Source organism: Salvelinus alpinus, chromosome 15 (genome assembly GCF_045679555.1).
Source record: "Salvelinus alpinus chromosome 15, SLU_Salpinus.1, whole genome shotgun sequence".
Taxonomy (NCBI): Eukaryota; Metazoa; Chordata; class Actinopteri; order Salmoniformes; family Salmonidae; genus Salvelinus; species Salvelinus alpinus.
In genome coordinates this window covers 25,927,917-25,948,943 of record NC_092100.1, presented here as the reverse complement: position 1 = coordinate 25,948,943, position 21,027 = coordinate 25,927,917, and the positions used below count along the sequence as shown (strand labels likewise).

Genomic DNA, 21,027 nt, shown 5'->3' with positions numbered 1-21,027 from the left:
GCAATCTCAACCCCTTTCAAATAATTCCCGTTTCCACCGTCACATAGAGGACCTATTGTGAAGGCCTGACAAAATAGTTGACTCGGGAAGTGATTATCTGGTTAAACTGTAGTAGGAATGACATGCTTGTGTGTATTTTCATTTAAAAAAGTTAACTACAGTATAACAATGGCAACACTGTCCATACTACCATCAATATAGTAATATGTACATTTAAGGGAAACGTAATTATGTTATGAAAACGTGTAGCACTTGCATGGCATAGATACTCGTGTTAGTCATAGACTTTAGTGTTCGTTCAATGTCATCTAGTCTAGTGCGCAGTGAGCTAATTTAGCTAGCTGCTGTAGCTATTTGCTTGCCAGCTAGCTTCTCAATGATAATGTGAAAGGATTTTGGTCATACCCGGGACAGAAATAATGATTTGGTAAGCAGGCCATCTTTCATGTACATATCAACCTTTCTCTTTCACCACTATTTTGTTGACCATATTTACAATTGTTGAATTACTTCTTGACATTTCTTTGCTTCTCTTGTAGGTGGGCTGTAAGTTAGCTGACTGACTGTGCTGCCAGGACTGGACCCAGCCCTGAATATAAGTCTGTACTTCAGCGCTGTCGACTAGGGCCTACAGAATGTGTGTTTCAAAAGCCCCATGGCCCCATTTCACTGTCTCCATTGGCTGGGTAGTCCCCGTCTCATCTGTGGCCCCTTCCCGGTCTCTACAAACGTCAAGGTTCGTTCATACCTACATTATATGAAGCGGAAGATCCAGCCCCCGCCAAGTCCTCCATAGTCATACCCCCATGTCTGCCAGGTGGGTGACCCAGTGCTACAAATCCAGGCTGCAGTTGTGGACCCTGGGACCGGAGGTTCAGGAGGTGATCCGCACCATGGTGAGGTGATGCAGAAGTTCAAATGTGTGTATCTCAGGTTGTGAAGGTGTTGCGGAAGTTCAAATGTGTGCGTCTCAAGTTGGAGTGTCACTAGCTCTGTCACTAGTATCTTAGCTCTGGAGTTCCCAGAGCGCATGTTGGATCACAGCTTGCCTGCTGCACATGAAGTCTGCGGTCTCACCACTGTGCCTCTGCGGATCTTCATCAACCACCAGCTGCGGGTCCTGGATGGGCGCACTGTTAAGTTCCAGGAGGCATGTGAGAGCATCTCAGGGTTCTCAGCCACTGTTCCACACTACCTCTCTGTGGAAGTCCCGGGTGAGATATGTAACATGTTGCACAGTAGCTATACATTAAAACGGCGATATGTGAATTCTTCCATAGTAGCCAATATACCTTGGCTAGTAGAAAGCAATTTTTCAACTAACCTGTTCTTGACGATACTTTCTTCGTTCTCGATTCGGAAGAAAAATGTATCTTAAAAATCTGTGTTCAGTTGCTTCTCCAAAAACCAGAGAATATTCAGAAAGATAGTCAAATCCTTGCCATTTTAGCTGCCAAACATCTAGCTATTCCCAACATCTTTGCAGGAACTAGTTGTTTTATGTAGATAACAGTGCATCAAACAGTGCAACCTGAACAAAGATCTACACACATGCCAGAGGCATTTCTCACTCAAAAGTAAAATCCACATTTAGAATATTCTGTTTTTTTGTAGAACCACTTGCAACTGAACACAGACATTTATAAGATACACTTTTCTTTCGAATCGAGAACAAAGAAAGTAAATTAGTTGAAAATTGGTTCCGACCCTTTCTACTAGCCAAAGTATAACATGGAAGAATTCACATATCGCCGTTCTAATGTATAGCTACTTCCACAGAGCAGCTAAATTGACAAATTGAAATCAACTTGTCCAGATTTAATCTACCCAAACCTGCTATCTGACTTCAATCACTGGACCCATGGCAGGTCAACATTAAATGAATTATGCATGTGTGTGTGACTGCTTTTATTAATACGTTTTTTTTTTTTTCAAAGGCCTGAATGAGAAGGCAGAGCCTGTGACCTGGCAAGTGAGCGGATGGCCCGCACGCATCCTACAGCATGAGATGGATCACTTGGATGTAGTCTGGTACATTGACCGCATGGACAGTAAAACCTTCAACGTGAAAGGGCAGCACAGAACGAGTAGCAGTTTCAAACTAACCTTGTCACCCTGATTGAGCACTACAACAACTTCTTGGACATAATATAGCAACAGATCATGAAAAAACCTTTCTTACTGATTCTTTATTAATACATGTATTTATGAAGGCAGATTTGTAGTCTGAATGAATATTGAATTATCTTGGAAGTTGTTTCAAATGTCCACAAACATTAAGGAGCTGAAATATTGACTCAATTGTGGACTGTCACCTGAGTGGTATACTACGATGCTAGGTTTTCTAAAGCTAGCTAGCTTCACATTACAGCTCAGGCTTCATCCGTATTACGACAGTGGATATTGCTCATTTGACGTGTGCATGCCGCACACCGTACTCATTGAGACAATACTGAAACGTCCATCCTTGGGCATTTTCATTTTTTCTGAAATCAACATTTTCTTAAATTTATCAGGCTATGGTGTGAAATAGGCAATTAGAAGTTGTGTATTTTATGCTGTCATTGGTGTGCACAAGCACCTTTAAATAATTTAATGAAGTCATACAAGTTTTACTGTGTGTGAAGTTTCAAATTCATCCTGTCTTTACTAAATGTGTAATGTTATAGGTATTTTAATTACTTTCTTTACAAAAAAGCATTTGATTAATAAAATAGTAATCAGTGGTTTCCCTCAAATGAAAGGGATGATGCAATATTTGTGAGAGGGAGGGAATCTTATTTAGTTGGTCCTCAACTCACAGCTCAGACACTTCATTCAGGAGAAGTGGAGTTAGCCTGCCCTGGAGCAGGTCAGTTCTGAAGGATTCATTGCCATAACTGCACCTGGCTAAAAGGTGAGCCACTTTCGTATGACTGGTTATCGAGTTTAACTCAGAGTTGACCAAAGTTACCTTGTGACTCCTCAAACCCGGTACGTAATATACCCTTCAGGTTAGTTATAAAGGTTTTATTGCCATAGAAATTTACCAGGCTAAAAGGTGAGACGTGATCAGTTATCGCGAGTTGAACTCGGAGTTGACCAAAGTTACCTCACTACTCAAACCTGATTTGTAGTATAGGGCTCCGATAGCTGACCGCAGAGAAATTCTTGAAGTAAAGAAAAAACTGAATAGCTTTTTATATGCTGTATTGTCCTGCATTTCAACATTTTTTTTATTTAACTAGGCAAGTCAGTTAAGAACAAATTCTTATTTACAATGATGGCCTACCCTGCCCAAACAGCACTGGGCCAATTGTGCGCCACATCAACACCTACATCTAAAATGCACGAGACAACTTTTCCAATTTTAAATCCCATTTTTATTCAAATAACTTTGACAACAGAACAAATAATGAAAACAAGCAACTTAACCTCAACCCACATTTGGCAGTATTATCTTAACTCTTGAGCTGCAACATGTATCACTGGCTTTAGACTTCTAACATAAGTATAAGGCTTCAGATCCCAACAGTCAATGAGACTGGATGAATTATCATGAAACACACTTTCAGGGCAATTTAAGGTCCTACTGAGTTGACAAAATTAGAAAAATATAGAAGAGTTTGGCATTTCACTTTTAATCCCTGGGTGGGATAAGGCTATTTTATACAATCGTATTACAAATTAAGAATATTGTGAATTTAAGGCAACGTGTAAGTGATTGCCATTATTATATTTATAGGCATTATTTTTTTTATCAGTGCTTTTCCCAATTCCATCAAGTGTCTTTAAAATGGTTCCTAAATGCAAACTTCAGAGGACTCATCAAAAGGGTAGCCACAAACACATTGAAGTGGTGTTCTATACCAACAGTCTTTACAATACACAACACCGCAGTACCTGCATAGTTTGCAAGGGGGCCTTGTGCACCCCAAACCACTTGAGCAGACATCCAACCTGAGCATCTTGTGCTTTCTCTGGCACATCTCCAACATTTTACAGGCTCTAGTGTGGAAGACCTTGCAGGTGAGGCAGGTAACCTCAGGGTCTGGATTGGCAGTGTTGCAACAGTCATGAAAAGGAATGGGCTGAGGGGTAAGGCTTCTTGCTTCAAAAACATCAAGTGGAGGGCAGAACTCTCTCTTATCCTCATAGAGTGGCACACCTCCCTCTCCAGGACTTCCTAGCCGTGGTGATAATCCACTGCTCTCTCTCTGCTCCTGTAGGACTTCATCACCATCAATATGTTTTACTTCATGACCCTCGTCTTTGCACCTCTCCAATATGGGGCAGTTCAAGCTACGAAAGGTATTGCAATTCTTGCAATGATGGATGCAAGGGCTAGGGTAGCACTCGATGCAGCTGCAGAACTGACTGCCCCCTGGAGACACAGAGGGGGCATTCCCTGATGCTTTTGCAGACAGCAATTGTGAATCCCCCTTATCTGACCCTGACATGGCCAACTCTATATTTGGACTTTCCCTTTGCTTGTGGGTTGGGGTGTTTCTGGTTGGTGCTAATGATGGGGTCTTAATCAACTGGCAGTTCAGTGAGGAGACACAGATATTCTCTCTTTGAGAAGAAAGCCCTCTCATGTACACCCTTCTTGGTGAATAGAGAGGATCTCTGACTAACCCAACTTCTTTATGCCCATTAAACTCATCATCTGTGTACAAATCCAAGTCTGCCTCTATAGTAGATGACTCCAGAAAATCGTCTTCCTGTGGTATAGTCTCCAACCTTCTCTTGCTGTTGTCCAGTGCTATCTGCAGGCTGTGACCTTTCTGCCTCTCCTGCACCAGGTTGAGCTCCCACTCCACCCCTCTGCCCTGGGGTCCTATGGCAGACAGCAGTAAGTGACACTCACAACGTGCAGCGAAGAAAGCACAGGACAGGCGGAGAAGGGTGTCCACTGGGAGGGCTGGGGAACACAGCCTAAGCTCTTCACATAGTCTGGCCTCTGAAGCCTGGTACCCAAGCAACCCAAACAGATTGGCCACCTGCTGCATGGACAGCGCCGGCTTGATGTAATGTGTGAACATGCCTGAGAACATCTATAAAAGGAGGAAGGTTGTATTGTTATTAAAATGTAGGAAAATAACAAATTATATTTCTGGACAAAGGCAAAGTCACACAATTGAAGCCAAAACAGCATTCATGATGAGATTGTTTATACATTGCTGATGAGCACTCCACCAATATACAGGTAATTGCCTAAATAAATGGGAACACTTGAGTAAATGAGGGATACAAAGTATATTGAAAGCAGGTGCTTCCACAGGTGTGGTTCCTGAGTTAATTAAGCAATTAAAACATCCCATCGTGCTTAGGGTCATGTATAAAAATGACCAGTTGCCCATTATTTTGGCTAGCATGCTAGAAGAGAACTGTGACTTAGAAAGAGGGGTCTCAAAGGAGCATATGGAGTTTAAAAAGGGTGTATGTGTGTCTCAGTCACCAGATCTCAACCCAATTGAACACAACCCAATTAAAACACAGCTGGAGCACTGCCTAGAGTCAACAAAACACCAAATTATGGAATTTCTCATGGAAGAATGGTGTCGCATCCCTCCAGTATAGTTCCAAACACTTGTAGAATCTATGCCAAGGCGCATTGAAGCTGTTCTGGCAGCTCATGGAGGCCCAATGCCCCATCAACACACTGTTGGCGTTTCCTTCATTTTCGCAGTTACCAGTATATCCCCCAAATTAGCATACCTTTACAACTCTGTATTCCTTTCTCCAAGGACACAAGTACAGGTTGAGGGATGCCAGTTCCAGCACTTCAAAGGCTCTAGCCAGCCCCTTCAATCCAATTCCTTGTGCTGTCTGAAGCGAGTCCTCCATTACACTGAGGGGGTCCAATCCCAAGGAATGTGTGTCCTGGGCACAGTCCCCCATCAGCAGTCCCTCTACCTCCTTAATCAGTTCCTCATCTCTGCATACTAGGTTCCAGTCACCCTGCTCAATCCGGTGCTCCAAACTGACCCGGTACAGTTCCACCAGATCCCTGGCTTTCTTCCCAGGGACAGTCATCTCAGCTACATAGAAAAAAACAACAAACACAAAATAATCAATGAAACCCATTGACTGAACTCTACTGCAACTGGAATCATTTGACCTAGGTATTGTTTTCAGAAATGACGTCTGTTTATCACACATTTACATCCCAGAAGAATGGTCCCATAACATTCAGTTATTACATTAGGAATGAAAATGTCGCCCTCCCTAAAATGAAAGCGAAAGTGATCTGATAAGACTTGATTAGCTAGCTAGCGAAAATAGTAGACAGCGTGTTATAAATATTAGACCAAATGTTACAACTTTGACTTGCGTTACAAGTCAGCAGTAACGTTAACGTCAAAACAGTGTGGTAAAAAATAAAACAGTGTGTAAAAAAAGCTAGCTAGCTTTTGCGCACCTTGCTGAGCTCGGTCAATGACACCAGCTCACCCGTACAATTTTGCTGACACTGTTTAAAGAAATAATTTTAGCTATGAAATGCAAGCACACGACTCCATCGTCCACTTACTGGCGCGTTTTGGCAACTACGTTACCTAGCCAGCCACCTAGCTATAAGCTAAGTAATATAGCTAGCTTGCTTACTAGCTAAATAATGCAAACATATGAAACCCAGTTGCTAACAACAACAAAAAAAACTCACCAACACTTTCTATGTGGTGAGACCTTTCCCTAAACCATCACAAATGCAAGGAACACTGCTGTAAAAATTGACGAGCGTGATTTGAACCCAACCCTGAGTTCCGAAAAATAAACCCCGTCACGTGTCACCCTAAAAGTGTGGGGGCCTTCGATTTAGCTCGGCCGCCAGCCCGGCGTATGGTTTGACAAAATAAGTACATTTTTATACTTCACAAATTACCAAACCATTCAATTGCGTATTTGTTTTCTTAATATACAGCAATATAAATATTCAGAATACAGCAAGAGAGTGAGGGGTCTGTGACTATGAATATACATCTACGAATTCAACAGGCTGCTTTGAGCTCATCCTAAATCTATGTTTTTCTCCACCAGAGGGCGCGATATTCTATCGATGTCATCATTTATTCACTGACCACGTTTACATGCTGTTGTTTTTCACGGTCTGTGCAAGCTTAGTTGGGTATATTATGAACTCCAAAACAGTGTAAAGATTGGTCCTGTGCAAAATGTCCAATGTCATCAGTTTGACCGGTTTTAATTAAGGGAACGAAAAGCTGAGAAAACGATGAAACACGTTAACTCATATGAATTTAATTTAGGAATATTATGTTTATTAAAGGATACAGGGATAATCCTGAACGGGATATCAAAGGTGCATGTAAATGTAACGGATGTGAAATGGCTAGCTAGTTAGCGGGTACGCGCTAATAGCGATTCAATCGGTTACGTCACTTGCTCTGAAACCTAGAAGTAGTGGTTCCCCTTGCTCTGCAAGGGCCGCGGCTTTTGTGGAGCGATGGCGAACGACGCTTCGTGGGTGACTGTTGTTGATGTGTGCAGAGGGTCCCTGGTTCGCGCCCGAGCTCGGGGCGAGGGGACGTACTAAAGTTATACTGTTACATAAACAGTTTATCCCGAATAAGACCCTAAGCGGGATATGAGCTACTATCCGGAATACTGTTTGCATGTAGTCATTGTCGTTCTGAGAGAGAGACCAAATCAGTTAGGTTTTGTGGGTTGTTCGTTCACCTGATACGGGCGTGGCTTCAGTGACACTGGTAGAAGGGCGTAACTGTGGCCACTATGATTTGTTTAAAGGTCCCGGGCGGTACAAAATGCTCTCCATAGACTCAGACTCTCAGCCTCATTAAAACTGTTCATTTGTTCAGTCCTGTGGACCTATCCAGCATGTCAAACGCTGACAGAGTTGTGTTAGCTCTCGGTGGAGCAGGAACAGTGGGCTCTGGAATAGTTAAAGCACTCCTTGACAAAGGTAAGATGTCCTCATTGAGTTAGGGAGCATTTGGAGTCTGGGAACCGATACACCTGCGCCAAGACAATGCCTCTGCCCACGATCAATGGGCCGGATTAAGTGGTGCAATTAATCTAAAAGGTCCTGCGTGCAAAATATGTAGGATAGGCTATATATGAAGAGGTCTGTTAAATTGTATGCTATGTGCCATTTTACGCATGGATGGTCGTTGTCGGCTGGATCAGCATGGCTCTGCTGGGAAGTTAGTTGATTTGTGCGTTTCTCAAGGTATATTGTTGGGTAATATATGATAGAAACATTTTAGTAATTGAGACTGCGCGGAAAATAAGTATTATGGCGGTGTCAAGGTGGTTGTTATGAGTGCATCTGCCCGTAAAACAACCGGCATCTCCTTTACGCACATAATTCAAGGTGTGATTCTCTTAATATCCGAAAACTTGACGTCATCTTGAGGTCTTTGAAATTGAAATCCAACTAGTAGTTATTAACATCAAGAATAATGTTAATATATATATATATTTTTTTCTCGTCAATAGTGCTGGTAAAAAGGCTTAGGCTAGGCACAGGTTCGTCGGTAAGCAATAGATAATACATGTATGGTTTGGATCAAAATGTCACGACGCTGAGTTAATTGATTGGTATTGCCCTTTTGGATGTACTTTTTGTTAGAGGGTATCATAATTTCAATCATGAATTTGTCTAACCACACAGTCATTCCTTAAGTGACACGTTTTTAATTTATTTTTTATAGTACAGTAACATGACATTTTACAATGTTATATGAAACAGAGTTAAAAAATAAGCAAAACCATCTACTGCAGTAAAATTGCCCTTTTGTTTGCCATGTGTCAGTCACATTTGATAATTGATTGTGACTGTACTATACTCGTTTTAAGGTTTCAAGGTGGTGGTCATCTCCAGAGACAACAGCAGGTTGGATAAACTCAGGGGGTTTGTTTCTCCCTCCACCAGAGACAACCTCACCACTCTAGTGGGGAATGTTGGTAATACTTCTTGTCAGAAACAATTTTACATAGACACATTTTACAAGTGAGAGTATTGTTGAAGGTATCCCATATACCCAAAAGGTAGTGTACGGAAATACCTCTCAAACTCTGTTACTCTTTTTCTTAGGTTCAGAGGAGGGGGCAGAGGTGGTCAAGCAGGCCATTCTGAAGTCTGTTGGCAAGGTGACAGATATTGTGTCATCTCTGGGTTTCAGCTGGTGGCAGGGTGGACCTCCACATAGCCAGACTCTGAAAGAACTACACTGGGTGAGTCCTCAACACAACTCACAGACTAATCCATGATCCAGAGTTGATATCATCACCATTATCTTTTAAGCTGCCATGACTTCCTTGGTTTGAAGCCTCACTCCAGTCTTCCTCTCTTTGCTGTCAGTTCCACATCTTTCTCGATTTTCCTCTCGTATTGAATTCGCCACCTCTCTCCCTCCTTTCTTCTCCGTATTAATCTATTATTTTCCTCATTCTTCTCATCCACCCATAGGTGATTGAGACATTGCTGTTCAGCACCTTTGTATCATGGAAGGTCTTCTTTCCACTGGTGAGAGATGACCCCAACTGCACCTACACCTTTATCACAGGTGAGTCTCCCACCTGGGCCCCTCCCAACATCCCATCCAGTCAGGGCCGGTTCCAGGCACAAGCGACATAAGCGGTCACTTATGTCCCCTGGGGAACTCAGTCGGTGTCTCAATTTATTAGTGAGAGTAAGATTAGTAGAATACACCAGGTGCAATTTTGAAATGTGGTTGTGCATCAGCAGTTTTTCTCTTGTTATGTCAGTCACTGACACTCAATTAGCCATGTCAGCTTACAATTTTTAGATTGGTAGTTAGTCTAACCAGCTATCTAAACTTGTAGTAATTATGGCCAAATACCGACTGGGGCACTTGCCCATGGGCCCTGACCTCCGGGCGGCCCCCATTAATTTGTTCGTCATTCTCACTCAGATATCATATTAACATGGCATAAGTCATGGCAAAATGTGTTGAATTGTAGGAAATTAGCTTTAAAACTGCAAACAATCTCTCTGCCCCATTGCAAAATGAGTAGAATTGCATAAAATGTGTTATAAAGATGCAACGTTTTCTCTCCGCCCCTTGGCAAAATATGTAGAATTGTGGAAAATGTGCTTTAGCAGTCCAATTCAGTTGTTTTTATCTCAGTATTATTCCAACCTCCTAGTGTAGAAATACACTACATGACCTGCTCGTCAAACATCTCATTCCAAAATCATGGGCATTAATATGGAGTTCGCCCCCAAACTTTTCAGTTGGCACTATGTATTTGGGCAGGTAGCATTCTCCTGGCATCTGCCAAGCCCAGATTTGTCTGTCAGACTGCCAGATGATGAAGCAGTATTCAGCACTCCAGAGAATGCGTTTCCACTGCTCTAGAGTCCAATGGCGGCGAGCTTTACTCCACACCAACTGATGCTTGGCATTGCGCATGGTGATCTTAGGCTTGTGCGCGGCTGCTCGGCCATGGAAACCCATTTTATGTAGACAAACACTTATTGTGCTGATGTTGCTTCCAGAGGCAGTTTGGAAATTGGTAGTGAATGTTGCAACCTAGGACAGAGGATTTTTATGCACTACGGACTTCAGCACTCGGCGGTCCCATTCTGTGAGCTTGTGTGGCCTACCACTTCGCGGCTGAGCCTCTGTTGCTCCTAAATGTTTCCACTTCACAATAACAGGACTTACAGTTGACCGGGGCAGCTCTAGCAGGGCAGAAATTTGACGAACTGACTTGTTGGAAAGGTGGCATCCTATGACGGTGCCACGTTGACAGTCAATGAACTCTTCAGTAAGGCCACTCTACTGCCAATGTTTGTCTATGGAGATTGCATGGCTGTGTGCTCAATTGTATACACTTGTCAGCAATGAGTGTGGCTGAATCAACTAATTTTAAGTTGTGTCAACATACTTTTGTATATATAGTGTTCAGACCCCTTGACTTTTGCCACATTTTGTTATGTTACAGCCTTATTCTAAAATAGATTTAAAAGTTTTTATCCCTCATCAATCTACACAAAATACCCATCATGATAAAGCAATAACAGTTTTTTGAAATGTTTGCAAATGTTTTAAACTGTATAAAAAAACAGAAATATTATATTTACATAAGTATTCAGACCCCTTTACTCAGTACTTGAAGCACCTTTAGCAGTGATTACAGCCTTGATTATTCATGGATATGACGTTACAAGCTTGGCACACCTGTATTTGGGGAGTTTCTCCCATTCTTCTCTGCAGATCTTCTCAAGCTCTGTCAGGTTGGATGGGGAGTGTCACTATACAGCTATTTTCAGATCTCTCCAGAGATGTTCGATCTGGTTAAAGTCCGGGCTCTGGCCGGGCCTCTCAAGGACATTCAGAGACTTGTCCCGAAGCCACTCCTGCGTTGTCATGTTGGAAGGTGAACTTTCGCCCCAGTCTGAGGTCCACAGTGCTCTGGAGCAGGTTTTCATCAAGTATCTCTCTGTACTTTTCTCCGTTCATCTTTCACTCGATCCTGACTAGTCTCCCGGTCCCTGCCGCTGAAAAACAGCCCCACAGCATGATGCTGCCACCACCATGCTTCACCGTAGGGATGGTGCCAGGTTTCCTCCAGACCTGACGCTTGGCATTCAGGCCAAAGAGTTCAATATTGGTTTCATCAGACCAGAGAATCTTGTTTTTCATGATCTGAGAGTCTTTAGGTGCCTTTTGGCAAACTCCAAGTGGGCTGTCATGTGCCTTTTACTGGAGTTGCTTCCGTCTTGCCACTCTATCATAAATGCCTGATTGGTGGAGTGCTGCAGAGATGGTTGTCCTTCTGGAAGGTTCTCCCAGCTCCACAGAGGAACTCTGGTCACTCTGTCAGTGACCACCGGGTTCTTGGTCACCTCGCTGACCAGAGCCCTTCTCCCCCGATTGCTCAGTTTGGCTCTAGGAAGAGTCTTGGTAGTTCCAAACGTCTTCCATTTAAGAATGATGGAGGCCACTGTGTTCTTGGGGACCTTCAATGCTGCAGTAATGTTTTGGTACCCTTCCCCAGTTCTGTGCCTCGACACAATCCTGTCTCGGAGCTCTACGGACAATTCCTTCCACCTCATGGCTTGGTTTTTGCTTTAACATGCAATGACAACAGTCAGACCTTTATATAGACAGGTGTGTGCCTTCCAAATCATGTCCAATCAATTGAATGTATCACAGGTGGACTCCAATCAAGTTGTAGTAACATTTAATGATGATCAATGGAAACAGGATGCATCCAAGCTCAATTTCGAAGGGTGCAAATACTTATGTAAATAAGGTATTATTATATTTTTTTTATACATTTGCCAAAATTTCAGAACCTGTTTTCACTTTGCCATTATGGAGTATTGTGTGTAGATTGATGAGGGACATGTTTTATTTAATCCATTTCAGAATAAGGCAATAACGTAACAAAATGTGGAAAAAGGGAAGGGGTCTGAATATCTTCCGAATGCACTGAATACATAAAACACAGAAAAATCATGTTTTTGACTGCACTGGGCCTTTAAAACCGTAAAATCTTATGTACTCCCCATCGCAAAATGTGTAGAATTGCAGGAAATTAACTTAAACTCTCCACTGTCAAAAGGGGGGGCACTAAAATATTTTGCCTTGAGGTAGGGGGCCCTCAACCAAATCTCGCTTAGGGCACCCAAAAGGCTAGAGCCGGCCCTGCAGCCAGTACAGTAGTATATGTCCTACTGAGCATTCTGTGAGAGATGGGCAACACCTTGTTTTGAGGAACAACCTTCTTCCCCACTTGATATAACATGATTTTTCTCTTTGCACTTGCTGAGTATGACTTGAGTGTTATTTGGCAGTGATGTGTGCTGTGCCGCAGGTGGTGCTGGGGAGAAGCTGCTGATGCCAGGTACAGGGTTCCTGACTGTTGGCGCTGCCAGCACCCTGGCATTTTGTCAGGTATTACGAGAGGAGTACCCAGAAGTGCCCTGCAAACTCAACCAGGTTTGGCCAAGATCCATAACGTAAAACTCCCATTGTTTGGTTAGTTAGCTGGGGTTGCAGTACTTGTCTCAATCTGCCCAAATAGCAATTGTTGATAAAAGTTGTCTCCAACATTGCGATTGTGAATACAACATTCCCTTGCCTTGTTTGCTGTTTCATATACCATAAATTGACTATCATTAATCAATGCCAACTGGCTTCCATTCTCTTGCTCTTTTAGGTAAAGATCAACACAGGTGTGGCCCCTCCAGAGCGCGTGGCTCCTGGTTACCTGAACCACCTGGACCTTGGTGAGGCCGTGGCCACATTGGTGGAGAGAAAGAACACCACCCACACAGTGTTCCCTGTCAACTGCCCGGCGGATTTAAAAAACGTCATTCTAGAGGGTAACCTTCAACGCTGCCCTTCTCTGCCATAAATCCCTGCAGATTATCAATACCATAGTGCTCGAGTCATTACACATCCATTTTATTCTATAGTCAGTTCATGTGGTTGTTTTCTTTGCATGTCAAATTATATATCTGTAAGGAAAATGTCAATCTTTGACTTCATACCAGCTTCTGCACAGTCCTTCATTGTTCCAGTGTTCATACACTAATAACAAGAACATAATGCTCCAATGGAAATGTGCAAGTGCTTACAAGTTTAGATTATCCAGTTGCACTCTGTTGGGAATGTGCAGAATGACTCTAGATGTAAGCATTTCACTGTTAGTCTACACCTGTTGTTTATGAAGCATGTGACAAATAAAATGTGAGGCAGCAAAAGATGGCGGTACAGGGGCTTGGAACATTTGTGTCCCGTAGCGTGACTCTCTGTCCTGTTCACAGGCGCCCTCCACCCACCCCTTGCCCTCCCCTCTATCTGGGTCCAATTATCTGGGATGGCACATCCTTAAATAAACAATGCAGGGGATGAGGAGGTGGGAGGTCCCCCGGAGGTAAAGAAATATCACAGAGTGCATTGTTGTCTTTGTCTACTGTTCTGTTAATGGCATGCATGCTTTAGCAACAATAATGTATATTTGTCATGCTAATAAAGAAACCTGAATTGTGTCGAGGCAACACTAACTAACTTGAGTTGGGGGGGGGGGGTGGCTTATGCAGTTGGGTCAGAGGTTGTTGGCCGTGGTTTTGTTTTGACTGTGTCGGCTGACAGCTCAATTAGGCCAACTTTTAATGAGCAGCGGGTGAGAATCCGCCGGTCTTTCTCTCTCCATCACCCACACACAAACACATTAACACACAGTGCTTGACTTGGTGCCAGTACTGTTTATATTTAGGAACTCCACAATACCTTTGAGCTAGTATTCTATAGAGGTACAGGAGCTCAAGCAGTAGAACACTTGAGGTGCCAGTACTCAGCTCCAGTGAGCTTCTGCCCAAGTCAAGCACTATTTACACACACTAATGCCGATATACACTCCTGTATGATGCCCTTTCTTATTCTAATAGGAAAAGAGAACTGTCTTTTGTAGGGATAGGAGGGACGGTGGTGGACTTACAAGTTCTTACAAGGCAGATCATATCATGAATCAGCTTCTAAAAGAGGACAAAGGGAGGAGGAAGTAGGGTGAGAAGGGATTTTTTAAATGTATTACAAAATTACAGAGCGACGTAACATTAGTATTTTAAGCGTTCAGTGGGTCACAGATCAGTCAAATAGGAGGGTCTCCCTCCTGACAAAGAGCACTATGCAGGTTGTATGGCACCTGACCTCATTTGACATATCACTAAGAGGCACTGAAGCTGTTGTTGACAATGGTGTAGTTCTGCATTAAATAAAAGGAACTAGAGCAGACAAAAATACAGCTGTCTTTATATATCATTAAAGTAATTCAATATGTACTGTGAACAATTGAAATGCAAATGATGAATTGCACTAGTTAAGTTTAAGATAATCTGGGCTGGGCCTATACCTGATGACACAACAGATCACTGAGGACAGACTGAAGTCATGATAACTGTTCTACCTTGCTTGTTAAGTGGGCATCAAATTTATTTTCTGGTTTTCATAAAACATTGGACTGACCCATCCCCCTTTAAAACATGTGAATCAGTTAAGGGATTGAAATATTAAAACAGACGGAAAAAACAAATATGAGACCTTGGCAGTATCATGCTCCCCTTCCTGTGTGAGTGTAGCAAGTGCTTACCAAAGCTTAAGTTTTCAATAAAAAAAAAACACATGCCTCACATTCACAGGCCAAAAGACACCACAACATACAGTCAGGCTGAGAGACAGACTGGCAGGCAACAGATTTACTTGATACATTCTGGGAAACTCTGAAAATAACATTTTGAACATGTGCTCTTATATATCACTTAAGCACCTGCAAGTATTTGTGTTTCTTTGTTACAATGAATCTGAAGTTACAATAATGTGGGTGGGTGGTCCGGTCCACATATGACAGACAGGGAAACAACTCTTAGAGTGATGAAAGAGAGAGCAGAGGGATTTGTCTATTTAATGCTGTATCTATTAAAAAAATATGATTATTTTGTATTTTTGGAGACCTTTCTGGAGGATTACACACTCCACAGACTTTAATCAAATTTGTGGCCAGCTCTGAGGTCAGAGAGAGATGGAGAGGACAGTTTGATCTCACGCCAGCATCGTCAGGGCATGGCCTCACACACACATCTTATCAGATGATTAGTTCCCAATGTTGACATGAACAGTAGATGTCAGCAGGCAATGGGGTGACAAATGCACTGGGTAGCTGTCATTCATACTTTCCAGGCCGCCTGGCATGGTCCTTTGGTGAGGACGAACCCACCTAACAGCTGTTGTCAAGTTCAGCCCAACTATCTCAACCTAGGGCTTCCTATTGCTGCACCCTCTGGTCTAGATCACACTCTAGAGCCAGGACACTGTACCTCACACAGGGCTATAGGCTGATATAACAAGCCACCAGTAGACCTGGGTTCAAATACAGTGCATGTGTATTTTAATACTTGTTTATTAAATATATTTTTTCTGTGTATCTGAATATTTTCAAATACATAGCCCAAAACATGTACTTTTATTTGAGTTTTTGAATGGTTATTTGTAAAAACCAAATAGTCGACCAAATTGTATATGGGTTTAATGCGTGGGAGTGTATTTGAGTCAGTGGGCTTGTTTGAGTGGTAAGGCTAAAGCAACCGACTGTAGACAAAGGTTGAGGAGTGAAGTCGGGGGAGGTGCACCTGTGACAACCGAAAGTCGGACACTGATGTGTTTTTCCAACAGCAAGGTTCAGTGCAACATGGCAGTGTTGACATTATAAAGAACATATTTTATAAACAATGTCGAAATAAACATGTCTCCAACCTCCATATCAAGCACTCACATGAAAATATGATGGTACATTGTACAATCAATTGGTGAGAGAGGGGGACTCAAATATCACATTCATTTGTACATATCCACTGTATACAAAGTTGGTTCCTGTTTCTTTCATGTCGTTGGTCACATTTGTTGTGGGTCAAACAAAAACACCCAAATGATTAGCTGACAATAATCAACAATGCGGGCGATGGCTGCAGGATAAAGCTGGTATTGATCAACTGCATAAACCTGCAGTCAAAATTTCATGACCTTTGATCAGTTGATGTTTGCAGTCAACATGTAGTCGCAAGTCAAACAATTTCTATCCCCATAATGCAACAAACTTTGAAAGACAAAAGTAATCCGCTCAAAACACTCCCAGCGCATCAGTGATACATCACAAATACATTCCAATATTCAACTACTTTTTTTTCCCCAAATAAAGGTTATCTTATTACTTGTTTAGAAATCTATTGAAAATAAATTTAAATAGTATTTGAACCCAGGTCTGGCCACCAGAGGTACAGACATTCCGCTGCTTCACCTCTAGCTCCTCCTGTACCTTACACCAGTGTTTCCCTACCCTGGTCCTCCAGTAACACCAACATTACACATTTGAATTGTAACCCTGGAGAAGCACACCTGATTCAACTAATCATCAAGCCCTCAAAGAGTTGAATGAAATGTGCTTTTCAAGGGTTACAACGAAACTGTGTACTGTAGATTCACCTGGTCAGTCCATGTCATGGAAAGAGCAGGTTACATTTTTTTATTTGACCTTTAATTTAACTAGGCATGTCAGTTAAGAACAAATTCTTATTTACAATGACGAACTACCCCAGCCAAACCTGGATGACACTGGGCCAATTGTGCGCTGCCCTACGGGACTCCCAATCACAGCCAGTTGTGATACAGCCTGGAATCAAACCAGGGTCCGGTTTGATTCCAGACCCTTGATTGTGCCATTTGGGAGCCCACTCAGGTTCTTGTTTTATAGAGTCTGTGTATTGGATGTCAGCACCACATGGGGTGTGTACGTGTAATAGGCTGTTATGAGGGGAGGTGGAAGAGGGGTTGCGAGGATCTGTCTGGGAATGGAGCAGTGTATCCTGCCAAGGAGGCTGGGACTGAGTAGTCTGTTACGGCATAATGGGTCCTGATAGGATCCGAGCTCTGACTGAGATTTCAGCTTGCATGTGGGTGACAAGGTAAGTGGACTTGAAGCGATTCAAGGGGACACAGTGAGCGCGAGTTATGCATTAAAGTTAGTCCTCTGCGGTTGTCTGGACTCCTCCTGATTCGCATTGGCATGTTTTCTCCTCTGGTCCGGAAACACTCTGAACAATCCAGCCATATGCCCGTCAGTGTCTCTCCCCTCCTCCCTGCCAGGCTTCCAGCACACAGACCCATCAGGTCAACACTGCCCCAACCGCTCTCTATGTCTGTCCTAAACAAATCTTCATCCTAAAGAAACAGCAAAACAATGCATTAGATTCTAGTGTCAGTCAACTGAGTGCAGAGGAGAGGGGCATGCAGCAGGGCTATATAAGGAGTTGGCTGAATGTTTCACATTTGAGTGGGCATATCTTCCTCAGAAGAGTTTGAATGATAATGAACAAATTCTCAGAGGGACACTTTTTCCTCAACTTCTTTATTGTTATAAACCTCCAGGACAACACACACATAGATATTCATAACAACCACCCAGACTAAGACCCTCCACACAGATGAATGTCTATGGGGGGTTTCTCCAATAAAATAGCATATTGAATCTGAGTCTCTAACCAACATACATGTTCATAAGGCTTCAAGAGCAAAAAAAACAAACACAGGTCAGAATTAGTTGAGTCAATGTAGTGGTTCACGTACTGTGTGAAATACAACAGCATTCATTACATCCCATTATATTATTATTTATATACTTCTCTCACATAAATATACACAGTACATATTATCACATTTTTGGTGTTACAGTTTTCACAGATGGTGTCAAAAGACAATGCTGACAGGTGGTACAATTATTTTAGGATGTCAAAAACATTTTTTACATCTTTTGGAACCATTCATTTCTTTAACAGACCAAATAAAAAGTATTAAATAGAAAACAAACAGCATAAAACAGTATGAATAAAAATTATAAATTGAGTCAATAAACCAGGTATTAAGAGTTGTCCGTGCTCTGTGTTTTCATATAGCTGTGAGACACAGGCCGACTGTCACAGGCATTGCATCAACAAATGGTTGCGCGCTTCGTCAAGCTGTGCAGTTTGGCATCAGATTGCAATATCATACGATGTGGTTAGCGGATATATTAAAACACCCATCTTGGCGTTGTGAGATGCGTCTGCAATGTAGTCAGCCTGGAACGCAACCATTGAAGATGAAGCAGTGCTTCATTGGTCAACTCTCTGGTCAACTCTCAGCATGTCCTCTAAACACTAAAACTCTCCCTTAAATCCATCCCCATCCCACTTTAAACCTCAACCTAATACTGTACTGACACCAGTTCATGATATATTCTGTAAGTATAAAACATCGTTGTTAAAATGTTCAACCACAGTAGCAAAACAATTAATATCTTTGCAGTCCCTGTGGCTTTAACATTTTATCTGCAAGTGCATGCTGGCGTGCACACTATTACAGTGAATTAGTTTAACTGATGACTTTCAGAAGTGAAGTCAGAATTGAATTAAAAAGTATTGCCATTTTTCCCTGTGCTCTAAGATACTCCAAAAGAGCGATTAACCATAACCCTGTGAGAATCCCCCTACAACTCCATCCACCCAAATGCACAAAATACTTAGATAAATGACAAAATAATTTGACACTAAATTAGTTCTAATCATGGTCCCAAAACGTTTTGTTGGGGGGCCCATATCTCAATTTTGCATGCACTTTTTCAGAGGCATTGTCCCCACAAATTCTTGCATGAACACACATTCTCAGGAAACACAATACTTAGCATAGTTTCAATCACTCACACCAACCTAGTTCTTTAGAAACATGTGTGCATTACCTTAAAACATATCCTGAATGCAAGCATTAAAATTGAACTGGAATCCTGACATCCTGACTAAAATAAATTATTCCTATAATATTCTGTAAGCAGCTACACAATAATTGATCAATTCATGCTTTTTTTTGAGTTTCAAAAGAGAGACATGTTGCTCTATGGTAGTACATAGTCATCTTTCAGACATTAATTTAATAAAATGACAGGGTCAGTTCCTAAATGAAAGCAATAAAACTGAGCAATAGCAATCCATTTATTTTGCAGACTTCAGGTTGACGTATGATAAAGCTTCAAGCACTTGACCTAAATGCCCCTCAATAGCAGTCATAAGCAAATCAATTCCACATGGCAACTAGTCCAGGTAACAATCAGGCTGTGTCAAATCACCTGGGTGAACAGAAACAGAACTTGGAAACTAGGTCCAGAAAATTAATTTGACAGCCAAAGTCATTTCTTGCTCAGAACTCTGAATTAAGTTGAACCGTGGTCCAGTCTGCAGCTAACAGGCACTGCCACTTCAGAGCACTGCAACACAGGGAATATTGGTTTCCATTTCAAAGCAGCAGCCTGAAATAGCAAACAACAAGCGCTCAATTCATTGGTACACAACACCCTATACACCAGCCATACTCAAGGTAGTCTGCAGGCCAGATCCGGACCCAGAACGGGGTCAATACAGACCGTGGGTCCAGACTTAAAAATAAACATTTGGGGGGGGAGGGGGGGGGGAATTCAGTTGGGATTCAACTCCTGGTATCATAAGAACAAACAGACATGTAAAATGTGTAGAATTGCAGGAAATCAGCTTTAAAACTGCAAATTTCTGTCTCTGCCAACAAGAGGAGTGAACAGTTTGGGGTCGAATGGATTGGAAGGTGGGGGTTTGTTACTATGCCGATAAATGACAATATCCATCCAGACCTCTGCCACCTAGGAAGTTTGTGTGACCGGACCTTTCAAATAGTATTATTTCAGTACACCTGCTATAGACTAGTGAGCTACAATGTGTCCCGCTACCGCATTTAAAGGACGCCCTCCAATCAAAGAACTTCAATGTTCTTTGGTGTAGAAAAGATGCTATTCACTTGCTCCTAGGTTGCATTCCGATCCTTTACTCCTCTAACCAAAGTGTACACTTGTTCACACCCCCTCATGGAGTTAAAAACATTGGATTAGCATAAGCATGGGTTAGGGAGTTTCCCTTTTACATCAATCCTTGTGATATCCATGAGGGTTGAACGAGTGCACACTTGAGAGAAGGGTAGAGAATCGGACTGCAGCACTAGCCTGCACCTCCATGTTATGTTGAAGTGTAGTACCGAACCCATGTGTGTTGTTATACAGAAGAATTTCAGATCAATAGGAGCTGAACTAAGAATGCAAATACCCAAATTCCCAAAAAATAAGATTAAATTCTGTAAAACATTGATTTGTCACTCAATGACAAAGGAAACAGAAACCACAAATCATGACAATCCACCCCCCTTTATATCCATGGCAACAATGGACTGTTCAATTTTGGATGCATGAATCAGGAGGTGGTCAGACTGACGTTTAAACCAAATCTGTTACTCCATCTGAAATGTGGAACAGAGGGTTCATAACTTAACAGCCTTGCATAACTGACAGCTCTCAGACAGAGCACACTTTTAAATCAAATGTTTACTTAGCATGAATTAATTATGTCACAGGGAGTTTAGGTGGGACTGTTTGATGTCACATATAGTTAATCCCTGTGTAAATTCTCCCGCTCTGGAAACATTGCTC

General features: G+C 42.2%; 4 protein-coding genes across 18 annotated transcripts in view; 2 read left to right on the top strand and 2 right to left on the bottom strand.

Annotated features, from left to right (window-relative positions):
• The first annotated feature begins 50 nt into the window (after positions 1-50).
• LOC139539818 (peptide deformylase, mitochondrial-like) lies at positions 51-2,615 on the top strand. 2 transcript variants are annotated; one of them, XM_071343139.1, is made up of 5 exons: positions 51-427; positions 540-736; positions 818-896; positions 1,112-1,214; positions 1,938-2,615. In XM_071343139.1, exons 2-5 carry the CDS (start codon positions 636-638, stop codon positions 2,117-2,119), a joined length of 465 nt encoding a protein of 154 aa, XP_071199240.1. In that variant the 5' UTR covers positions 51-427; positions 540-635; the 3' UTR covers positions 2,120-2,615. The 2 variants fall into 2 exon arrangements, with proteins under 2 accessions (XP_071199240.1, XP_071199239.1); XM_071343138.1 differs by having other exon boundaries at positions 1,011-1,214.
• A 724-nt stretch (positions 2,616-3,339) lies between these two features.
• On the bottom strand, positions 3,340-6,808 carry spata2l (spermatogenesis associated 2-like). Of its 2 annotated transcripts, none has more exons than XM_071343134.1 (3): positions 6,647-6,808; positions 5,701-6,023; positions 3,340-5,036 (listed from the first exon to the last, which is right to left on the bottom strand). In XM_071343134.1, the coding sequence occupies exons 2-3, from the start codon at positions 6,016-6,018 to the stop codon at positions 3,783-3,785; spliced, it is 1,572 nt and encodes a 523-aa protein (XP_071199235.1). In that variant the 5' UTR covers positions 6,019-6,023; positions 6,647-6,808; the 3' UTR covers positions 3,340-3,782. The 2 variants fall into 2 exon arrangements, with proteins under 2 accessions (XP_071199235.1, XP_071199236.1); XM_071343135.1 differs by lacking the exon at positions 6,647-6,808 and adding an exon at positions 6,404-6,592.
• A 647-nt stretch (positions 6,809-7,455) lies between these two features.
• LOC139539817 (uncharacterized) lies at positions 7,456-13,990 on the top strand. Of its 2 annotated transcripts, XM_071343136.1 has the most exons (7): positions 7,456-7,921; positions 8,818-8,925; positions 9,056-9,195; positions 9,431-9,527; positions 12,811-12,935; positions 13,156-13,321; positions 13,766-13,990. In XM_071343136.1, exons 1-7 carry the CDS (start codon positions 7,837-7,839, stop codon positions 13,831-13,833), a joined length of 789 nt encoding a protein of 262 aa, XP_071199237.1. In that variant the 5' UTR covers positions 7,456-7,836; the 3' UTR covers positions 13,834-13,990. The 2 variants fall into 2 exon arrangements, with proteins under 2 accessions (XP_071199237.1, XP_071199238.1); XM_071343137.1 differs by having other exon boundaries at positions 7,460-7,921; positions 13,156-13,990.
• A 743-nt stretch (positions 13,991-14,733) lies between these two features.
• LOC139539811 (VPS9 domain-containing protein 1-like) overlaps positions 14,734-21,027 on the bottom strand; it is a 51,136-nt gene continuing 44,842 nt past the window's right edge. For 9 of the 12 annotated variants that reach the window (XR_011668017.1, XM_071343123.1, XM_071343126.1 and 6 more), the window contains one exon: positions 17,883-19,827. The gene's annotated coding sequence lies outside the window, so the exon portion shown is untranslated. The other 3 variants (XM_071343120.1, XM_071343122.1, XM_071343121.1) reach the window with 3 other exon arrangements.